Source organism: Vombatus ursinus, unplaced genomic scaffold (assembly GCF_900497805.2).
Source record: "Vombatus ursinus unplaced genomic scaffold, bare-nosed wombat genome assembly UNPS02000582.1, whole genome shotgun sequence".
In the NCBI taxonomy this organism is placed as follows: domain Eukaryota; kingdom Metazoa; phylum Chordata; class Mammalia; order Diprotodontia; family Vombatidae; genus Vombatus; species Vombatus ursinus.
This window is the reverse complement of record NW_020940360.1, coordinates 37124435-37140944: the sequence shown is the minus strand read 5'-3', so window position 1 is coordinate 37140944 and position 16510 is coordinate 37124435. Positions and strand designations below refer to the sequence as shown.

General features: G+C 39.0%; 1 protein-coding gene across 3 annotated transcripts in view; it reads left to right on the top strand.

Moving 5' to 3' along the window:
• The first annotated feature begins 89 nt into the window (after positions 1–89).
• PPIL6 (peptidylprolyl isomerase like 6) overlaps positions 90–16510 on the top strand; it is a 61826-nt gene continuing 45405 nt past the window's right edge. For all 3 annotated transcript variants that reach the window (XM_027854940.1, XM_027854932.1, XM_027854950.1), the window contains exon 1: positions 90–433. In XM_027854940.1, coding sequence (XP_027710741.1) covers positions 293–433 — 141 coding nt within the window. In that variant the 5' untranslated portion in view covers positions 90–292. The remainder of the gene's footprint in view (positions 434–16510) is intronic.

Genomic DNA, 16510 nt, shown 5'->3' with positions numbered 1-16510 from the left:
AAGTTGGCGGTGTGAATAAACGCCCCTTGGGGACCTTCCTAAGTGTCATGTGAGGGTGCGTGGGCGGGGCGCCTCGGACCACTGCGGGGTGGGAGGGAAGCGTCTGCAAAGAGCTCTTGGTGTGCCTCGCTCTAGGGCTGCCCCCTCCGTTCGAGGAGGGGGCAGCCTCTCCGGGCGCCGCGGTTGCCATGGGGACGGCTCTCTGTTTGGTCTCTCGGCCTGGAGAGGCAGCGGCGAGCTCTGCGCGCGGCGGCATCCCGGGCCCTCCGGAGGGTCGGCGAAGGAGGGGGTCATGGAGAGCCGGCCCCCGGGCCAGCCGACGGTGCCTCACCCCTGCCCCAGTGTGAAGCAGCCGCCGCAGGTGGTCCTTCAGCTGAAGGTGGTGGGGCTGTTCAAGGGCATCCCGTTTCAGATCGCCAAGTGCACAGCGGAGGTAAAAGACTCGAGGCTCTAGGGAGGCACCTGCGGAATGGGGGGCTGAGGAGGGAGGTGCACGGGGCCGAGCCCCCGCGATCCGAACCCCAACTTCTAGATCTACAAAACGAGGGAGCCTGGGGCTAGGAGTGACCCCAAGGGAATCTTGCGAGAAACTACCACCCGCAGTCCAATAATAGCGACTTTGACCATGAATTTTGCTTTTAGGATAAAGGTTCACAATGCTTAAGATAAAAGTATTCTTAGAGAGCCACCTAGGCAGCCTTACTCCTCCGGAATGATTTAATAACAATAACAACAGCAACAACAACAATAATAAAAAGCCTAACGATATAATAACGTTTATACAGAGCCTACAAATGTGCCAGGCACTGTGCTAAGCGCTTTTTTAATAAGTATTATCTCATTTGATCCTCACAACAACCCTGAGAGGTAGCTGCTGTAATTAAAAATTGTAAAGTTGGGAAATGTTTGCTGTGAAGACATCAACAGCAAAAAATGCTTCTGAATCAGACATTGCTTTTTTGTAGAGGAGAGAAACAGAGGCTCATCACCTCCCTGGTGCCAGTTTTCTCATGTGTAAAATGGATTTGAACTTGAGGGTCATTATTCTGTGTATATTTTGAAGCTGAAGCTTAAATACTTTGGCCACATAATGAGAAGGTGGGATTCACTGGAAAAGATCCTGATGTTGGGAAAGGATGAAGGCAAAAGGAAATGAGGATGGCAGAGGATGGCATCGTTAGATAGTGTCATGGAAACAAGGAGAGTGAACTTGGACAGATTTTGTGAGATAGTAGAGGATAGAAGGGCCTGCAATGCTGTGGTCCATGGGATCAAGAAGAATCTGACACAACTAAACAACAAAAACATTGATTATATAGTGTTTGCACCTAGTTGCTTGCCTTAGATTGTAAGCTGCTGGAGGGCAGGGGCTGATTGGTTTTGCCTTTCTGAGTATCCCCAGGGCTTAGCTTAGTTCCTGGTACGCACAGGTGCTTAATAAAATGATTGTTGATTTGACCGAAGTCCCTTCCAGCTCTAACACTATGGTGCTATTATGAACTTCTCACTGAACGCCAGTAGCAAATGCCAACTTACAGTTATTTTCTTCTTTTACTCCCCAGTGGAGGAGGATTTGGGGAAAAGATAGCAGCCGGGAATCAATTAAAAAAGCAGCAGATTTCCTGGGCATGTGGGACAATTCTTCTGACTCCTTACCTTCTTCCCTGGGTTCAGAGTGTCCTTAGTAAAGAACAGGAAGTAGCCACTGTGCCAAGCAAACAGCCTCTAGCTTTGGTCAGCTTTGGAAGCAGTGACCTGCCTTGTTAAGAATCATAGAATGAACTGTTAACAGCTCTCAAAAAAAAAAAAAGATGTCATATGCACAGCACACTTAAAAGTTTAACCTGAATTAATAACGTTTTCTCTATCATTTTCATAAGTCTAGACAATCAACGACAACAAATCAAGCCCCAATTTGTAGCTTTCGAGGTTCACACTGCAAGTTTTATAATCAGTTCCCCAGCTAGTCTGAGCAGGCTCCTGCTCTTTGGAAGTACCACATCTAGGAGACAATAGGTCAGTCAATAAACATTTATTAAGTACTTTCTATGTGTCAGGCACTGGGCAAATGGAGGAGATACAAAAGGAGGCAAAGGACAGTCCCTGTCCTCCATAAGTTTACAATCTAATGGGAAAGACAACATATAAACAAATATAAAAGCAAACTATAGACAGGATAAATGGGAGATAATTAACACAGAGAAGGCATTGGAATTAAGAGGGGTTGGGGAAGGCTTCCTGAAGACCTTGGGTTTTTATTTGAGACTTAATGGAAGCTAGGGAAGTCAGTACTTGAAGTGGAGGAGGGAGAGTGTTCCAGGCATGGAGAACGGTCAGAGAGAATGCCGAGAGCAGAGAAATGAAGGGTCTGGTTCATTAAACATGAAGTGTGTTGGGCAGTGTGATATTCTGGAGAATCTTTCATTTGGAATGAAAAGATCCAAGTTCTAATCTCACCCCTGTTACTGCTACTTTGTGTGACCCTGGGCAAGTCACTTAACTTCTATGGTAGGGGGAGAGTTGAACTAAAAGTTCTCCTTTCCAGCTAAATCTAGCTGTAGTGATCGCTAAGATCCTTTCCAGGCCTAAATAATCATTTGTTTTACAGAAGAAGAAGCAAAACTGGGATTACAAGCCTTACCACCACCCCCCCACCCCATTATTGGCAGTCCATTCCTCCTTTCCTCTAGTTAAAAGGAGTTGAAGTAGGGTTATTTAAGGATCAAAAAAGATGGAGGTTAGGAGTGGGAATGGTAGAGGGTTTTGTTTTATTTTAAACCAGGCCCATTTTCCAAAAAATTGAAAAAGAGAAATGCTTAAGGTAAAATATTCATATAAAGATATCTAGCTTTATGCCCCCAAATAATTCCTAAACACTGTGATTTTGGGGAAGAATTTTATGTGAAGAAGTCTATAGCAATCACTACATCTGAATCAGACATTAACATTTTAGCAAACACTCTTACAAAAAAAATAAGTTAAAATAAGCTGTTTTTGAGACAAAACACATTTTCATTCTTGAGGACAGAAGAAAATAAAGTGAAAGACAATTAAAAAACAGACCTCTCTTGGATCTAGGATTCAAAGGCAAAACTACTTCCTGTTTCAAATTTCTCTATCTTCTGTGGTACATAGAAGGGATGGGAAGCGTATGTCTGGAAACAGACCAAATCAAGAGGCAGACATGTGAAAGGTGGTTGCAGTCTGGCAAAGTTGCCGTCTTCAGACATTTATGAAAATAATAAAAAGCAAAACATTAAAAGGAGCAGTAAACTGTATCAAGTTGCATTAAATAGACGTTTAGTTCAAATATTTATTAAACAGCTGTGTGCAGGGCATTGTCCTAGGTAGGAGACAGATATACAGTCAACAAGCATCTATCAAGCACTTCCTACTCGCCAAACTGTGGTGGGCTGAGCCCTAAAGATACAAAAAAAAAGAGGCAAAAACAGTTCCTACCTTCAAAGAGATCCTAATCTAATGGGGGAGACTAGCTGGGAATAAGTATGAGGCAAATACGCTTAGATTGAAGGTAATGCCAGAGGGACATTAGCAGCTTGGGGAAAGGGAAATCCCAAGGGGTTGGATTTAAGATGAGTCTTAAATGCCAGCAAAATGCTCGAAATCGCTGATAATTGGAGAAATGCAAATTAAAGTAACTCTAGGCTTCTATCTCATAGCCATCACAATGGCAAGGATGACAAAAAAAAAAAAGAATGACAAAGATTGGAAGGATTTAGGAAAACAGGACCATTGATATTGGTGGAATGTGAATTGGTCCAGGTGTTCTGGAAAGCACTTTGCAACTATGCCTCACCCCCAAAGGTTGCAAAACTATGCTTACCCTGATATCCCTAACTAGGCCTACCTATACCTCAAAGAGAGGGAAAGGACCCATATAATAGCTAGTGTTTAAATAAGGTTTTAAATTTGCAAACTGCTTCATGTTTATTATATTCTTTGGCCCTCATAACAGTCCTACAAGGTATTATCCCCATTTTACAGATGAGGAAATTGAGGCTTATAGAGTTTCAATGACTTGTCTGTGATTACAAAGCTAGCATCTGAGGGAGATTTTGAACAGGTTTTTCTGACTCCAAATCCATCACTTGATCCCCTAAGCCATCTTAGCTGCCTTTGTAGGAAATTTGTAGTACCATTTTTATGTAGTGGAAGATAAGGGATGCCCATCAGTTGTGGAGGAAATTATGGTATATGAATGTTATAGAATACTATTGTGATGTAAGAAATGTCAAAAGGGATAGTTTTAGAGAAACTTGGGAAACTTTTATGAAGTGATGCACAGTGAAGGAGCAAGAGAACAATTTATACAATAAAATCGAAAAGACAAGCTACTTTGAAAGACTTTCTATCTGATTAGTGCAGTGGGATCAAAGACAAAGCCTGTGACCCACCTACTGATAGGTGAGGGACTCAACACATAGAATGAGACAAACATTTTTTAACATGGCCAATGCAGGCATCTGTTTTGAGTGAGGTGGAGTGTCACTCCAAGAGATAGAATTTATAGACCAGAGTGGGATAAGACATTTCCTATATTATTGTGTATCACAATAAGTGCATTAGAGAGGTGCAAAACAGTGATATATGAAGCCCAAGGCAAGCTTATTGTGATGTTTGAGTGGGGTGGATCAAAGAAGGTATCATAGAGGAGAAGCCATCTGAAAAGGACTTTTAAAGGAAGGATAATAATTCACCTGGTGAAGAGGGTTGAGGGAAGACATTACTGGCATAGGAATCAACATGAACAATATGGAAAAGTATAGGGTATATTCAGGGTACAATTAGGCTACAATGTAGAGTACATTGGAGGGAAGTAATATCAGATTAGGCCAGCTGTGACTAATAGGGAGATGCTGAAGATTTTTTGAGTAGAATGTTATGATCAGATAAATGTGGAAGGTGCAGCCTGAGGTGTCTGTAAAGGATGGGGGGGGAGGGGTGGCAGAGAGAATGCAGGTGAAAAGATCCTAGAATCATAGATTTAGAGCTCTAAGGACTTTAGGCCATCTAATCCAACCCCCAATTTTATATTCAGGGAAAACTGAGTCCTTAGATTAAGTGATTTAGCTAAGATTGCAAGGGTAATAAAGGAAAGAGATAGGATTTGAATCTAAGTCCTCTGATTTTGTTTATGCTGTAGAAAATTGTCTTTCTTTTATATGAGACCTATACTGGTCCTGAGCTGCTACTGCCTTCCTCTCAAAGTTAACTCATATTGTGTGTATATTTGGGATATGCTTATTTATGTACATATCTCCCCATATAGAAAGGATGCTTTTTTTAGGAAATGGACCTGTTTGTCCTTCCTAACACAGTGCCTGGCACATAGTAGATCCTTAAAAAATGCATGTTGATTATTAGGAGGCTGTTTTAATAATCCATATGAGTAAGAGCCTGAACTATAGTGGTGGCAGTGGGAATAGAGGGGCTAGATATAGTATCTTATGTAGTGGCCATAGAATCAGTAAGACTTGATAAGTGATTGAAAGTGAGAGGGGAGGATGGAGCTAAAGAGATCATCTAAATTTTGGAAATGGGAGACTGGATGCCACAGGTAGAGGCAGTGAACACAAAGAGAGGAGCCATAGGTTTAGGGAGAAATTCAGTACAATCAATATTAAGTTCCTCTTCCATGCTATCTATGCAAGTGAGGGAGAAGTAGATAGATGGTTTCTTAAGTCAGGATGACTTTGGTCTTAGTCCCACCACCCCAGCCCTAGCTGTGTGACCCTGGACAAGTTATTTAACTACTTAATGCCCGCCCCAGCCTCTATTTTGCCTGAAAATTGCAGAATAGTTATCAGGCTGCGTTGGTAGAAGAAATATTTTCATTAGAAGTTCTCTGCAGTAATGAAATCACAGTTCTAGGATCCTTGCCTTTAAAAAAATGCGCAAGATATTAGAAGTATGACAAAACTAAAAGTCACTGCCCTCAAAGTACTTAACATTCTACTAGGGGAAATAACAAATAAGTAAATACAAAGTAATTTGAGGAGGGAGATGACATTACTAACTGGGGGGGATCAGGGAAGATTGCTTTGAGACAGAATATAGGAAGGAGTAGGTTCTAGTCATTGGGGAATGACTTAAGCAGAGGTGTGGTGTTGGATGGACTATATGTCTGGGCAACACTTAGTAGTTATAGTATAGTTTTGCTGGAACATATTATATACAAAAGGGTGATAATATGAAATATAACTAGAAAGGTAGGTGGGAGGTATATTATGGAAGGCCTTAAATACTGGGCCAAGGAAATTGAAATTTCCTAGAGGAAATAGGGAGCCATTGATGGTTTTTGAGTAGTAGTACAGTGATACATATGGTCAGACCTATGCCTTGGTAAGATTATTTTGGCAACTATGTGATAGATGAATTAGAAAAGGAAGAAAATGGAAGCAGCAAGACCAATTAGAAGGTTCTTATAATAGTCCAGAGCCCAAGCTAGGATGGTGGCCATATGAGGTATGAGGGAGAGGTAAAGATCAAGAAAGATTGAAGTGATGAGCTTGGCTGACTGGGGAAGATGCTAATGTCCTCAACAAATGTGGAGGTTTCAAGGAAGGGTGACTTAGGGAGAAAGATGATACCACCATTTTGGATACCTTGAGTTATCCTGGTGGAATTTCCAGCGGGCAGTTGATGATTTACTTTTGGTGTTCAGGAGAGAGATTAAAGCTGGATGTATAAATTTGTGAGTCATCTGTGTGGAGGTAATTGAACCCATAGGAACTGTTGAGATCACCAAGAAGAGGCCACAAAAGACCATGAAATTTAGCAATTAAAAGATCATTGTTGGTCACTCTAAGATCTTGGACTCAGTCCTCTCTGACACCAGAGCAGGGACTCAGCTCTGGGCCCAGAACAGGATTAAGCCATCAGTGCTATTGCTGTCACCCCAAAGCTAATGGGAGACTCAGAACCCCAGGCAGGCAGCATTGCCTCTGAATCTGCTGAACCTTCCAGCTCCCTGACAGAGGAGGCTGGAATCAGCAGCTATCAACTAGAGTTATTCCCATGGGCAAGCCTCCAGCTATGTACCCTACAAACAAACTGGGGTCTGTAGCTTAAGAATCACAGGAGGGCAGAGATCAGACCATGCCCTTGATCATATAGAAACCACTAAAAGTTGCAGCTCCCTGGCCTAAGCCGCCCTGTGAAAGGGCAAGAACTCGTGATTGGGCATAGGTGAAGGGAAGAGAAGAGGGGCAGAGGAGTGGATTACATTAAACTTAGCACATTGGTGCTGAATGCACTCATGTCATGAGACTCTCTTTGTACAAGTGAGGAGCAAAGAGAGGAAAAGGTCTGAGATAATAGGATAGAGGGAAATGCATCATTGAATCATAAAAAAGAATTCACCCATAAAGTAGAAGAGGCTAGCAAAATAAATTAGAAAGTAGGATCCAACACTATCTCAATATTATTGTTTCAGAGCTAGACAAATCTAACTAAATCTAAGCAAACAACAAAGAAGTTAAGGAACTAAATAGAATTTTAGAAAAAGTTATATATCATAGATTTCTGGCCATTGTTGAATAGGAATAAAAAAGTTTACATATGTCTCAGCTGTGTGTGGCATTTTTGCAAAAAAAAAACCAAAACCATGTATTAGGGAATACAAACCTCTCAAAATGGAGTGTATATTAAATATTAAACACATCCATTGCTGGCCAAAGTACAGTAAGAATTACATTCAATATAGAGCTACTGAAAAGAGTATTAAACATTAACTGAAGGTTCAACAACTTAATCCCAAGGAATTAGTGAATCAAAGAACAAATATAAAAACAGTAGTTAATTTCATTAAAGATAATCACAACAATGAAACAACATCCTAACATTTTTTCAATGTAACCAAAGCTAGGAGAAATTTTGTATCTCTAAACATTTTCGTTAACAAAAGTAGAAAGAACAAACACATGGGCATGCAATTAAAAAAAATAGAAAGCCAACAATTTTTTAAAAATTCCAAATAGCCAATCATTAAGCATTTATTAATCAGCTACTATGTGCCAGGCACTGTGCTAAGTCCTGGGGATAAACTGCATACAAAAGGCAAAAGATAGTCCCTGCTTTCAAGGAGCTCATAATCTAAATAGAAAATCCTTAAAACAGAAAACCTTAAAATCAAAGAAAAATCTTTTATTAATCTAACAAAATTGAAAGGTAATCATTTAATCAAAAAAAAAAACTACTAGCTAATTAATTTTTTTTTTTTGGCAAAGCAATTGGGGTTAAGTGATTTGCCCAGAGTCACATAGTTAGTGTTATGTCTGAGGCCAGATTTGAGCTCAGATCCTCCTGACTCCAGGGCTCGTGCTCTATCCACTGCGCCACCTAGCTGTCCCAGCTAATTTAATTTTTACAAGGGAAAACCAAATTACCAGTATCAAAAAATGGAAAAGTAGAATTTATTAAAAATGAAGAAATCAAGGATATTATGATGAATGTTTGCAAAATATAAACTACCCAGATTAATGGAATAAGAAATAGAGCATTTAAACAACCTTGGCTCAAAAAAATAATTGAATAAGCCATAAATGAATTCTCAAAGCACAGAATCAGAAGAACAGATGGATTTACACATGTATTCTATCAAACATTCAAAGAACAACTCTATTACACAAACTGCAAAAATAGTAAAAGAAGAGATCCTACCAAATTCTAAGAAAAAAACATTGTCTTCATACCTAAACTAGGGCAAATGAAAGCAGAAATAAAACTATAGATCAATATCCCTAATGGACATTGATACAAAAATTTTAAATAAAATGTTAGCCAAGAGGCCACAGTGATATACTACAAATACTATATACTATGGCCAGGTTGAATTTGTACTAAGAATGCAGGGTTGGTTCAATTTGAGAACAGCTATATACATAATTGGGCAGTAAGATGGTGCAGTGGATTAGAGTTCCAGGCCTAGAGTCAGGAAGACCTGAGTTCAAATCAGGCCTCATACACTTATTGACTGTGTAACTATGGGCAAGTCACTTCATCCTGTTTGCCTCAATTTCCTCATCTGTCTCCAGTATTTTTGCCAAGAAAACCTCAAAAGGGGTCACAAAGAGTCAGACATCACTGAAAACAACAATAAACATAATTCACCATGTTAATAACCACAACAAATATGTGATTATATCAATAGATATAGAAAAAGGCTTTAACCAAATACAACACTTATTTCAGTTAAAAACACTAGAAAACAGAAATAAATGGTTCTTCCTTAACATGATAAATAGTATACATCTAAAACCAAGAGCTAGCATATGTAATAGGGATAAAGTAGAGTCCTTTCCAGTAAGAATAGAGATAAAGGGAGGATGTCATTGTCACATCACTCTATCATATAGTGCTGGAAGTCTCGCAATAAACAATGAGACATGAAAAAGAAATTTAAAAAATAAGCACAGGCAAAAAAGAAATAATCACTTTTTGCCAATTCTATGACTGTGTACTTAGTAGAAAACTCAAAAGACTCAACCTAAAAATTAATAGAAACAAAAACAAAGTTGCTGGATATAAAATAAATCCACATAAGTCATCACTATTCTGTATATCACCAACAAATCCAGCAGGAAAAGATAGAGAATTTCTAACTGTTCTATTAAAATAACTATAAAAAACATAAAACAAATTTATCAGGGAGAACCAAAAGGTCATTATGTTGTAAAGCCCCTTGAGGGCGAGGACTGTCTTTTGCCTCTCTTTTTATCCCCAGTGCTCAGCACAGTGCCTGGCACATAGTAGGAGCATGATACATGTTCATTGATTGATTCAAGGGAAATAATGAAAAAATGTGAAAGAAAGAGGCCTAGCAGTACCATATCTCAACCTATATAGTAGTAGTAACCATCAAAATGCTTTAGTACAAATTTTAAAAATAGAGAAGTTGGTCAATGGAATAGATTATGTACATAATGTACAGAAGCAAATAAACCTAGTAGCCTAGTGTTCAGTAAACCAAAGATCATAACTAACAAGTTGAGAACTTACTATTTTACAAAAACTGCTAAGAAAAAATGGACAGCAGATTGGCAGAAATTAAATTTATTATAAATACCTTTCACCATATACCAAAATAAGCTCCAAATAGATACATGGCTTATTGAAAGTCAGGTTCATTCAGTAACCAATTGTTCCCAGTCCTGCTTGTGCTGGGGGAAGGCTACATCAAGTCTGCAACTTTTTTCATTACCTGCTCTTTGCCACCTTGGTGGGGTGGGGGAGGGAAGGGGAACTGAGATGCCAAGGCCCAGCCTCTTTTAATTATGGAATTGTCTTTACCCCATTATGAAAGTTACCAATAAAAGCTGACCCCTCCACCTTGAAACCATCTCTGATCTCCAGTGATTAGCTCATCAAGGAATTGCTACCTTGACGTACTTATAATAAACTACTTTTAATTCTCTTTGTCTTAGGTTTTGTCTCCTTAATCAGGATAAAAGCCCACCTAATTATCTACATACAGAAGTTTGCATCATAAACAAATGAGAGGAACAAGGAAGAAATTATCTTTCATATCTATGGATAGAGGAGCAGTTCATGACTAAACAAAAGATAAAGAGGATCATAGTTTTGAATATATACAACATAAAAATTTTTGCACAAACAAATCCAGTGCAACTAATGTGAGAAGGGAAATAGTAAACTGGGGAAAACATCTTTGCTGTGAGTTTCTCTGATAAAGACTTCATTTCCAAGATATCTAAGGAATTGATTCAAATTGGGGTTAAGTGACTTGCCCAGGGTCACACAGCTAGTCTAAGTGTTAACTGTCCGAGGCCAGATTTGAACTCAGGTCCTCCTGACTCCAGGTCCGGTGCTCTATCCACTGTGCCACCTAGCTGCCACCTCAAATTTATAAGGAAAAGAGCCATTCCCCAATTTATGATATCAAAGGTTGTTTTCAGGGGAAGAAATCAAGCTGTTTGTAACCATATGAAAAAATGGTCTAAATCACTAACTAGAGAAATGCAAATTAAAGCAGTTGTAAGGTTCTATCTCATCGTCAATAGACTGGCAAAGTTGACAAAAAAAGAAAAATGACAAGTGTCATGGCGAAACTATGTGAAAAAAGGCATATTGATGCACTGTTAGAGGAGTTTAAGTTGTTACAGTGATACTAGAAAGCAACTTGAAATTATGCCTCAAAAGTTACCAACTAGGACAGCGAGGTGGTGCAGTGGATAGAGCACCGGCCCTGAAGTCAGGAGGACCTGACTTCAAATCCGGCCTCAGACCAAACACTTGACACTTTCTGTGTGACCCTGGGCAAGTCACTTAAGCCCAATTGCCTTAAAAAAATAAAAGTTACCAGCTATGCATATATACAGCAATGAGTCTATGAGTCTTATACCTCAGAGTGATCAATGAAAAAGTAAAACAACTTATGGCAACTCTTTTTGTAGTGGCAAAGAACTGAAAACTAAAGGGGCATTAGTCAATTGGGGTATCAATCAACAAGATGGTATATGAATGTAATAGATACTATTGTGCTATAAATAGTGAAGAAAGAGAGGTTTAGAGAAAAGTTGGAAGACTCCTGTGATCCCCAGTGAAATGAACAGAGATCAATACCATATGTCAACATTGTAAAAACGAAGCACTTTAAAAGGCTTAAGACTTCTGTTTAACAAAATGACCAACCATAATTCCAGAGGACTGATAAAGAATGCTACCTATCTCCAGATGGGGTAGTTGAATTTGCAGAATGAGTCACACATTTTTTGTCCAATATGGGTATTTATTTTACTTAACTATGCATATTTGTTATAACGGTTTTTGTTTTGTTTCGCTTTGGTGAGGAGGTGAGGTAGGAGAGAGGAAAAAAAAATAAATGCTTGATAATCGGTGGGGGGGGGAAGCCAGAAGGAGCTCAGAAATGCACAATTCAATTAAGTGGTCCAAGACCAAATGTGACAAACAGCCTCTTGCTCTTCTTTCTAACTAGTTTATTTAATTAAATAGGGGGTACACTAGGACTGAGACTCCCACATTCAGATTTCCACTTTCAGATCAGGCCCACCAGCTTGGACATATGCCATCCCACTTTTCTCACTTTTTCTCTCTCCTGTATATAACAAATCCTCTCTTCATTCGTTCCAAGCTCCCACAAGACGCCAACTCACAAACTACTAAGCATTCAACACAAAAGCTAGCTCTCTGTCCAAAGGCCTTCCTTCATTACACCCAAGGCATTTTCCAGTATCCAAAAGCAACCAACACCAGCCTCATTGCTACCTCCTAACACTCTTGAATGACCCCAAGAGATAATACACAGTCAACTTTGTGCCCCTGAGTCTCAGGCACACAGCCACTCCTTTGCTACTTGGCCCCAAATCATTTGCAGCATCTGATCTGTGCCAATGAGCAATGCCTCAGTCTGAAGTTCTGAGTTTAAGAAGAAGGGAGTCGATGTTGGCAGCTTCTCAGTTGTCTCTTGCTGGCCCTGGCTCACATCCCCATCTAGGTTTCCTCTGGGAACATCAGAGTCTAGGTCTCCACAGCAAAGAAAATGGGTCAGGGGTTCAGGTTATCACAACATCAAATATAAGACAGGTTTTATTTAACCTGAAAAAAAACATGTTACCACAGAAAGAACTCATATCTAAAGCACATAAATAATTTTAAAAAATCTTCCCTTCCTTTTCTTGCTGCCTTCTGTCTTCTGCGGGGACCTGGAAGAATTCCCTTCTGATGCTACCAACTCTCTATATCTTCATATTTGCTAGAGAACCTAGCAACCCATCCCTCCAGGTCTCCCTGAGTCCTTCTGTAGCTCCTTCTAAAGGCAAACCCCAAGGATTTATTTTAACACAGATGGATAAACTAGCTGAAGACCCATAAATCATCATAAGCAGTGTGCTATGAATTGGGGCAAATTGTATCCAGGAAAAGGCAAGGAATTTGTACCTTATCTAGAAGATATCATCAGTGTTAGAATAAGGCTTATCTGTGGGGCAATAATGACTTCCCACTTCATTAAACAATTGACAAAACTGAATGGGTAACTGAAACTGATTCAACTTCCCAGAATCCCCTTTCCTTTATCAATAAGGCAGAAATAATATCTATGGTCCCTAATGGTTGCTGTGATGATCAAATGGAATGGTGTATGTAAAGGGCTCTGTAAGCTTTAAGAAAGTAAATATTATCTATCATTATTAATACTGTTGTTATTCTTGGGGCAGCTAGGTGGCGCAGTGGATAGATCATCAGCCCTGAAGTCAGGAGGACCTGAGTTCAAATTTGGCCTCAGACTAAACGCTTGACACTTACTAGCTGTGTGACCCTGGGCAAGTCACTTACCCCCAACTGCCTAATATAATAATAATAATAATAATAATAATAATGTTATTCTTCAGAACTTAAAGAGCCTATAATTTCATTAGTGTAGGTACTCCCTGCTTTATAACTTAGCTGGTCATCTCAGAGAGTTGCTGTGTCCAAAAATAATTTATTACCCTTACCACCAACCTGGTGATGAGCCTTTATGAACTCACCTAGATTCATCCTCAAACAATAGACATGTTAGGCCTATCTGTGTTTCTAAGACTTTCTAGCCAAATTTTGTTCTTTACCACCATAGCCTTTGAGCATTCAGGGTCACCTCTGAACTATGATGAGTCATAGGAGTAGGACTTTAGTGGAGTACCATAGAGGGATATCATTATATTATGGATTTGAGAGCCATTTGAATAGAGGTAGTTGTTGAAGTCATAGAGGTGAATGGGTTTATTAGGGACACAAAAGTAGAGTAGGAAGAGAAGAGGATGCAGGATAGAACTTTGAGGAATAGTCACATAGAGTTTGTGAAGATGAGGGGAAGACAGAGGAGAGTATGGAGGAATGAGAAGAGAACCAGCAAAGCATCACAGTTCTGAAATAAAGAGTAAGACAATGTGTAAGTAGGAGTGTAGCCATTTCCTAGGGTGAAAATTGGCAGTATCTGATAATGCTGAGAAGTCAAAAGATGCTGGTAGATTTGGTATTTAAGGGATCATTTTGGGTAAGTTTAGTAGGGTTGAAGTACTTATTAAGGAAACAGTAACATTGGGCTTAGACAACTTTTTAAAGAGGGGCAACATTGTATGTGGGTAAGAGGGTTGCACATTTGTAGTCTTCAGGATATGAGTTCAAATTCCAGCTTAGTCATTGATAACTATATAATCCTGAGCAAATCTTAGAGCTTCCCAGTTCCTGCATTGAGCCTGGGAAACCAACCAACAGAAGACCAGCTCATTCAGTCCCAGGACATCAGGCTAGTGTAATACTCCAGGCTTGCACTAGGATCCTGGCATTGTCAGAGGAGAGAAGGGAGCATATACAGAAATGTTATGAAAATAAAATCTACAGGACTTGGCAGCAGATTGGATATGGGAGGTGAGAATGAGAAGTCGGGATGACACCTAGGTTGTGGCCTGGGTGACCTGGAGGATAGTGGTATTCTTGACAGTAATAGGGAAATTTGGAAGAGAGGAGAATTTTGGGGGGAAAGTTAAATTCAGTTTTGGACATGTTGGATGCATATGACCTACATGGGCAACACAGATACACCCTATGGTTCTTGGTCCACAATGGCTTCCTAAAATATTGGCATATTTATTTGCATTCAGTGTGCTGGAATTCACAGAAATCTTGGTGTTCATAGATCCAGGGTTAAGTTAGTCAACCTTGATCAGTGGACACCAGAACAAATACAGGTCAAGTTTACTTATGATGAAATCTAATGTTTAAATATTGATTATAAAATATTTGTGTAAAATATTTCTGAGACGTATGTAGCACCTGAGAACTAACATTAAAAGGTATAACTGAAAGATGTATCTATGTCCTTTTGAAGGTACTTCTTCTTGACCTAAGATCTAAATACATAAATATGTATAGTAGGATTTTGATAATTTTTCTCCATTACATTTTACTAAAGTTAGAAAAAAGTGATAACCAAAAATAATCAATTCACTTCCTTGGCTTTTTGTAAAAAATCTCTCTTAGAACAAACTTTTTAGGAGTATCCTATTTGTAAAATTCATAAGTCAAGAAACTACTATTTACAGTATTTATAGTAACTGTTTTTCTTTTGGCCAGCAAGCCTGTGGGTATTCCCCTTCCGGTTTGATTTTTTTTTTTTTTAAATTAAAGGGACCATCCCTTGACTCTCACTTCTTAAAGAGGCCTATTCACTGAATGGACATTGCCTCAATCAAAGTGAGAACCTGAAAAGACCTTAGCTTTAAAGGGCCAGGGTCTCCCATTGCACCCTGAGCTGTCTCCATTGTCCTGATGAATATCTGGCCAATGGACCCAGATGGCTCTGGAAGAGAAAGTGAGACTAGTGACCTTGCACAGCCCTCCCTCACTCAAAACAAAGTCAGTTGCAAGTCATGTTATCCCTGATGTCATGGTCCTCTTTGAAAATGAAGGACAAACACAACACAAAACAGTTGAGAGAGATGGAATTTTTGAAATCAGAGGGATCTAAGTATGTTTGTAAGCAGGTGGGGAGAAGCCAGTGGGGAGAGAGGGATTATAGTTCTACTTGTCGTAAAAGGTTGTGTTCATTCAGCTTGGGGTTTCCACACATGCACTTTTTTGTTATTTTCTCAGTGAGTCTTTTTTGTAATTGCAGGACATTGCAGAGGACACTAACTCAAAGAAACAATAACTTTATTTTAGTATAGTGTGGATTTTTCATGTTTTTACGTTTTCTGCAGTGTATGAAAAGCTATTTCCTTGAATTTCATCTACTTGTACCTCCATTTGTAACAAATTAAGGTCTGCAAAAAATAAAATCATTTAACAAATGTGTATTGTCTAAATAAACTAATTGTCTTTTAACGTCATTCTTCCCTCCTCTTAAATTGTAAGCTCCTTGAAATTAGGCACTGTGATTTATTTTAACTTTATATCTAGAGGCTCACATAGTGTCTAACACATATTACGTGCTTCATAAATGTTTGTTGAATTGACCTATATATGTTTATAAGAAAACCAAGTTGCAAAAAATAAATTTATGTGTTCCTTAACTAACAAAGCTTATGATCTATAAATAGAACTTTCAAAGAATAGCTTAAAGTAATTAATATATTTCAATTTCCATCCCCTACTTCCCTACTTCCCAACTTCCAAATTTTGCTGGGAGGAGAGAAAGGTCTTAGGGAGGAAAATGGATGTGGGTTTTTTGTTTATTTGTTTGTTTGTTTGCTTGTGGTTTTTTTTTGTACCCCCAACTTTAAAATATCTAGATATTTTATATCTCTGGGCAGAAATCATCAATGTAGACATACTTCTAGAATTCCAGAAAACCCACTAAAACAAGTTTGATCTGCATCATTTGATGTCTTACCAGGTTTACCAGTGATTTCTAAAAAAAACTTTCATTTATATTGTCTTGTTACAAGTGCATATAGAATAAGTTCAATAGTAATTAAGGGGAAATTTGCACTAAAAGAACATGAACAGATCATAAAACTACTAACATGAA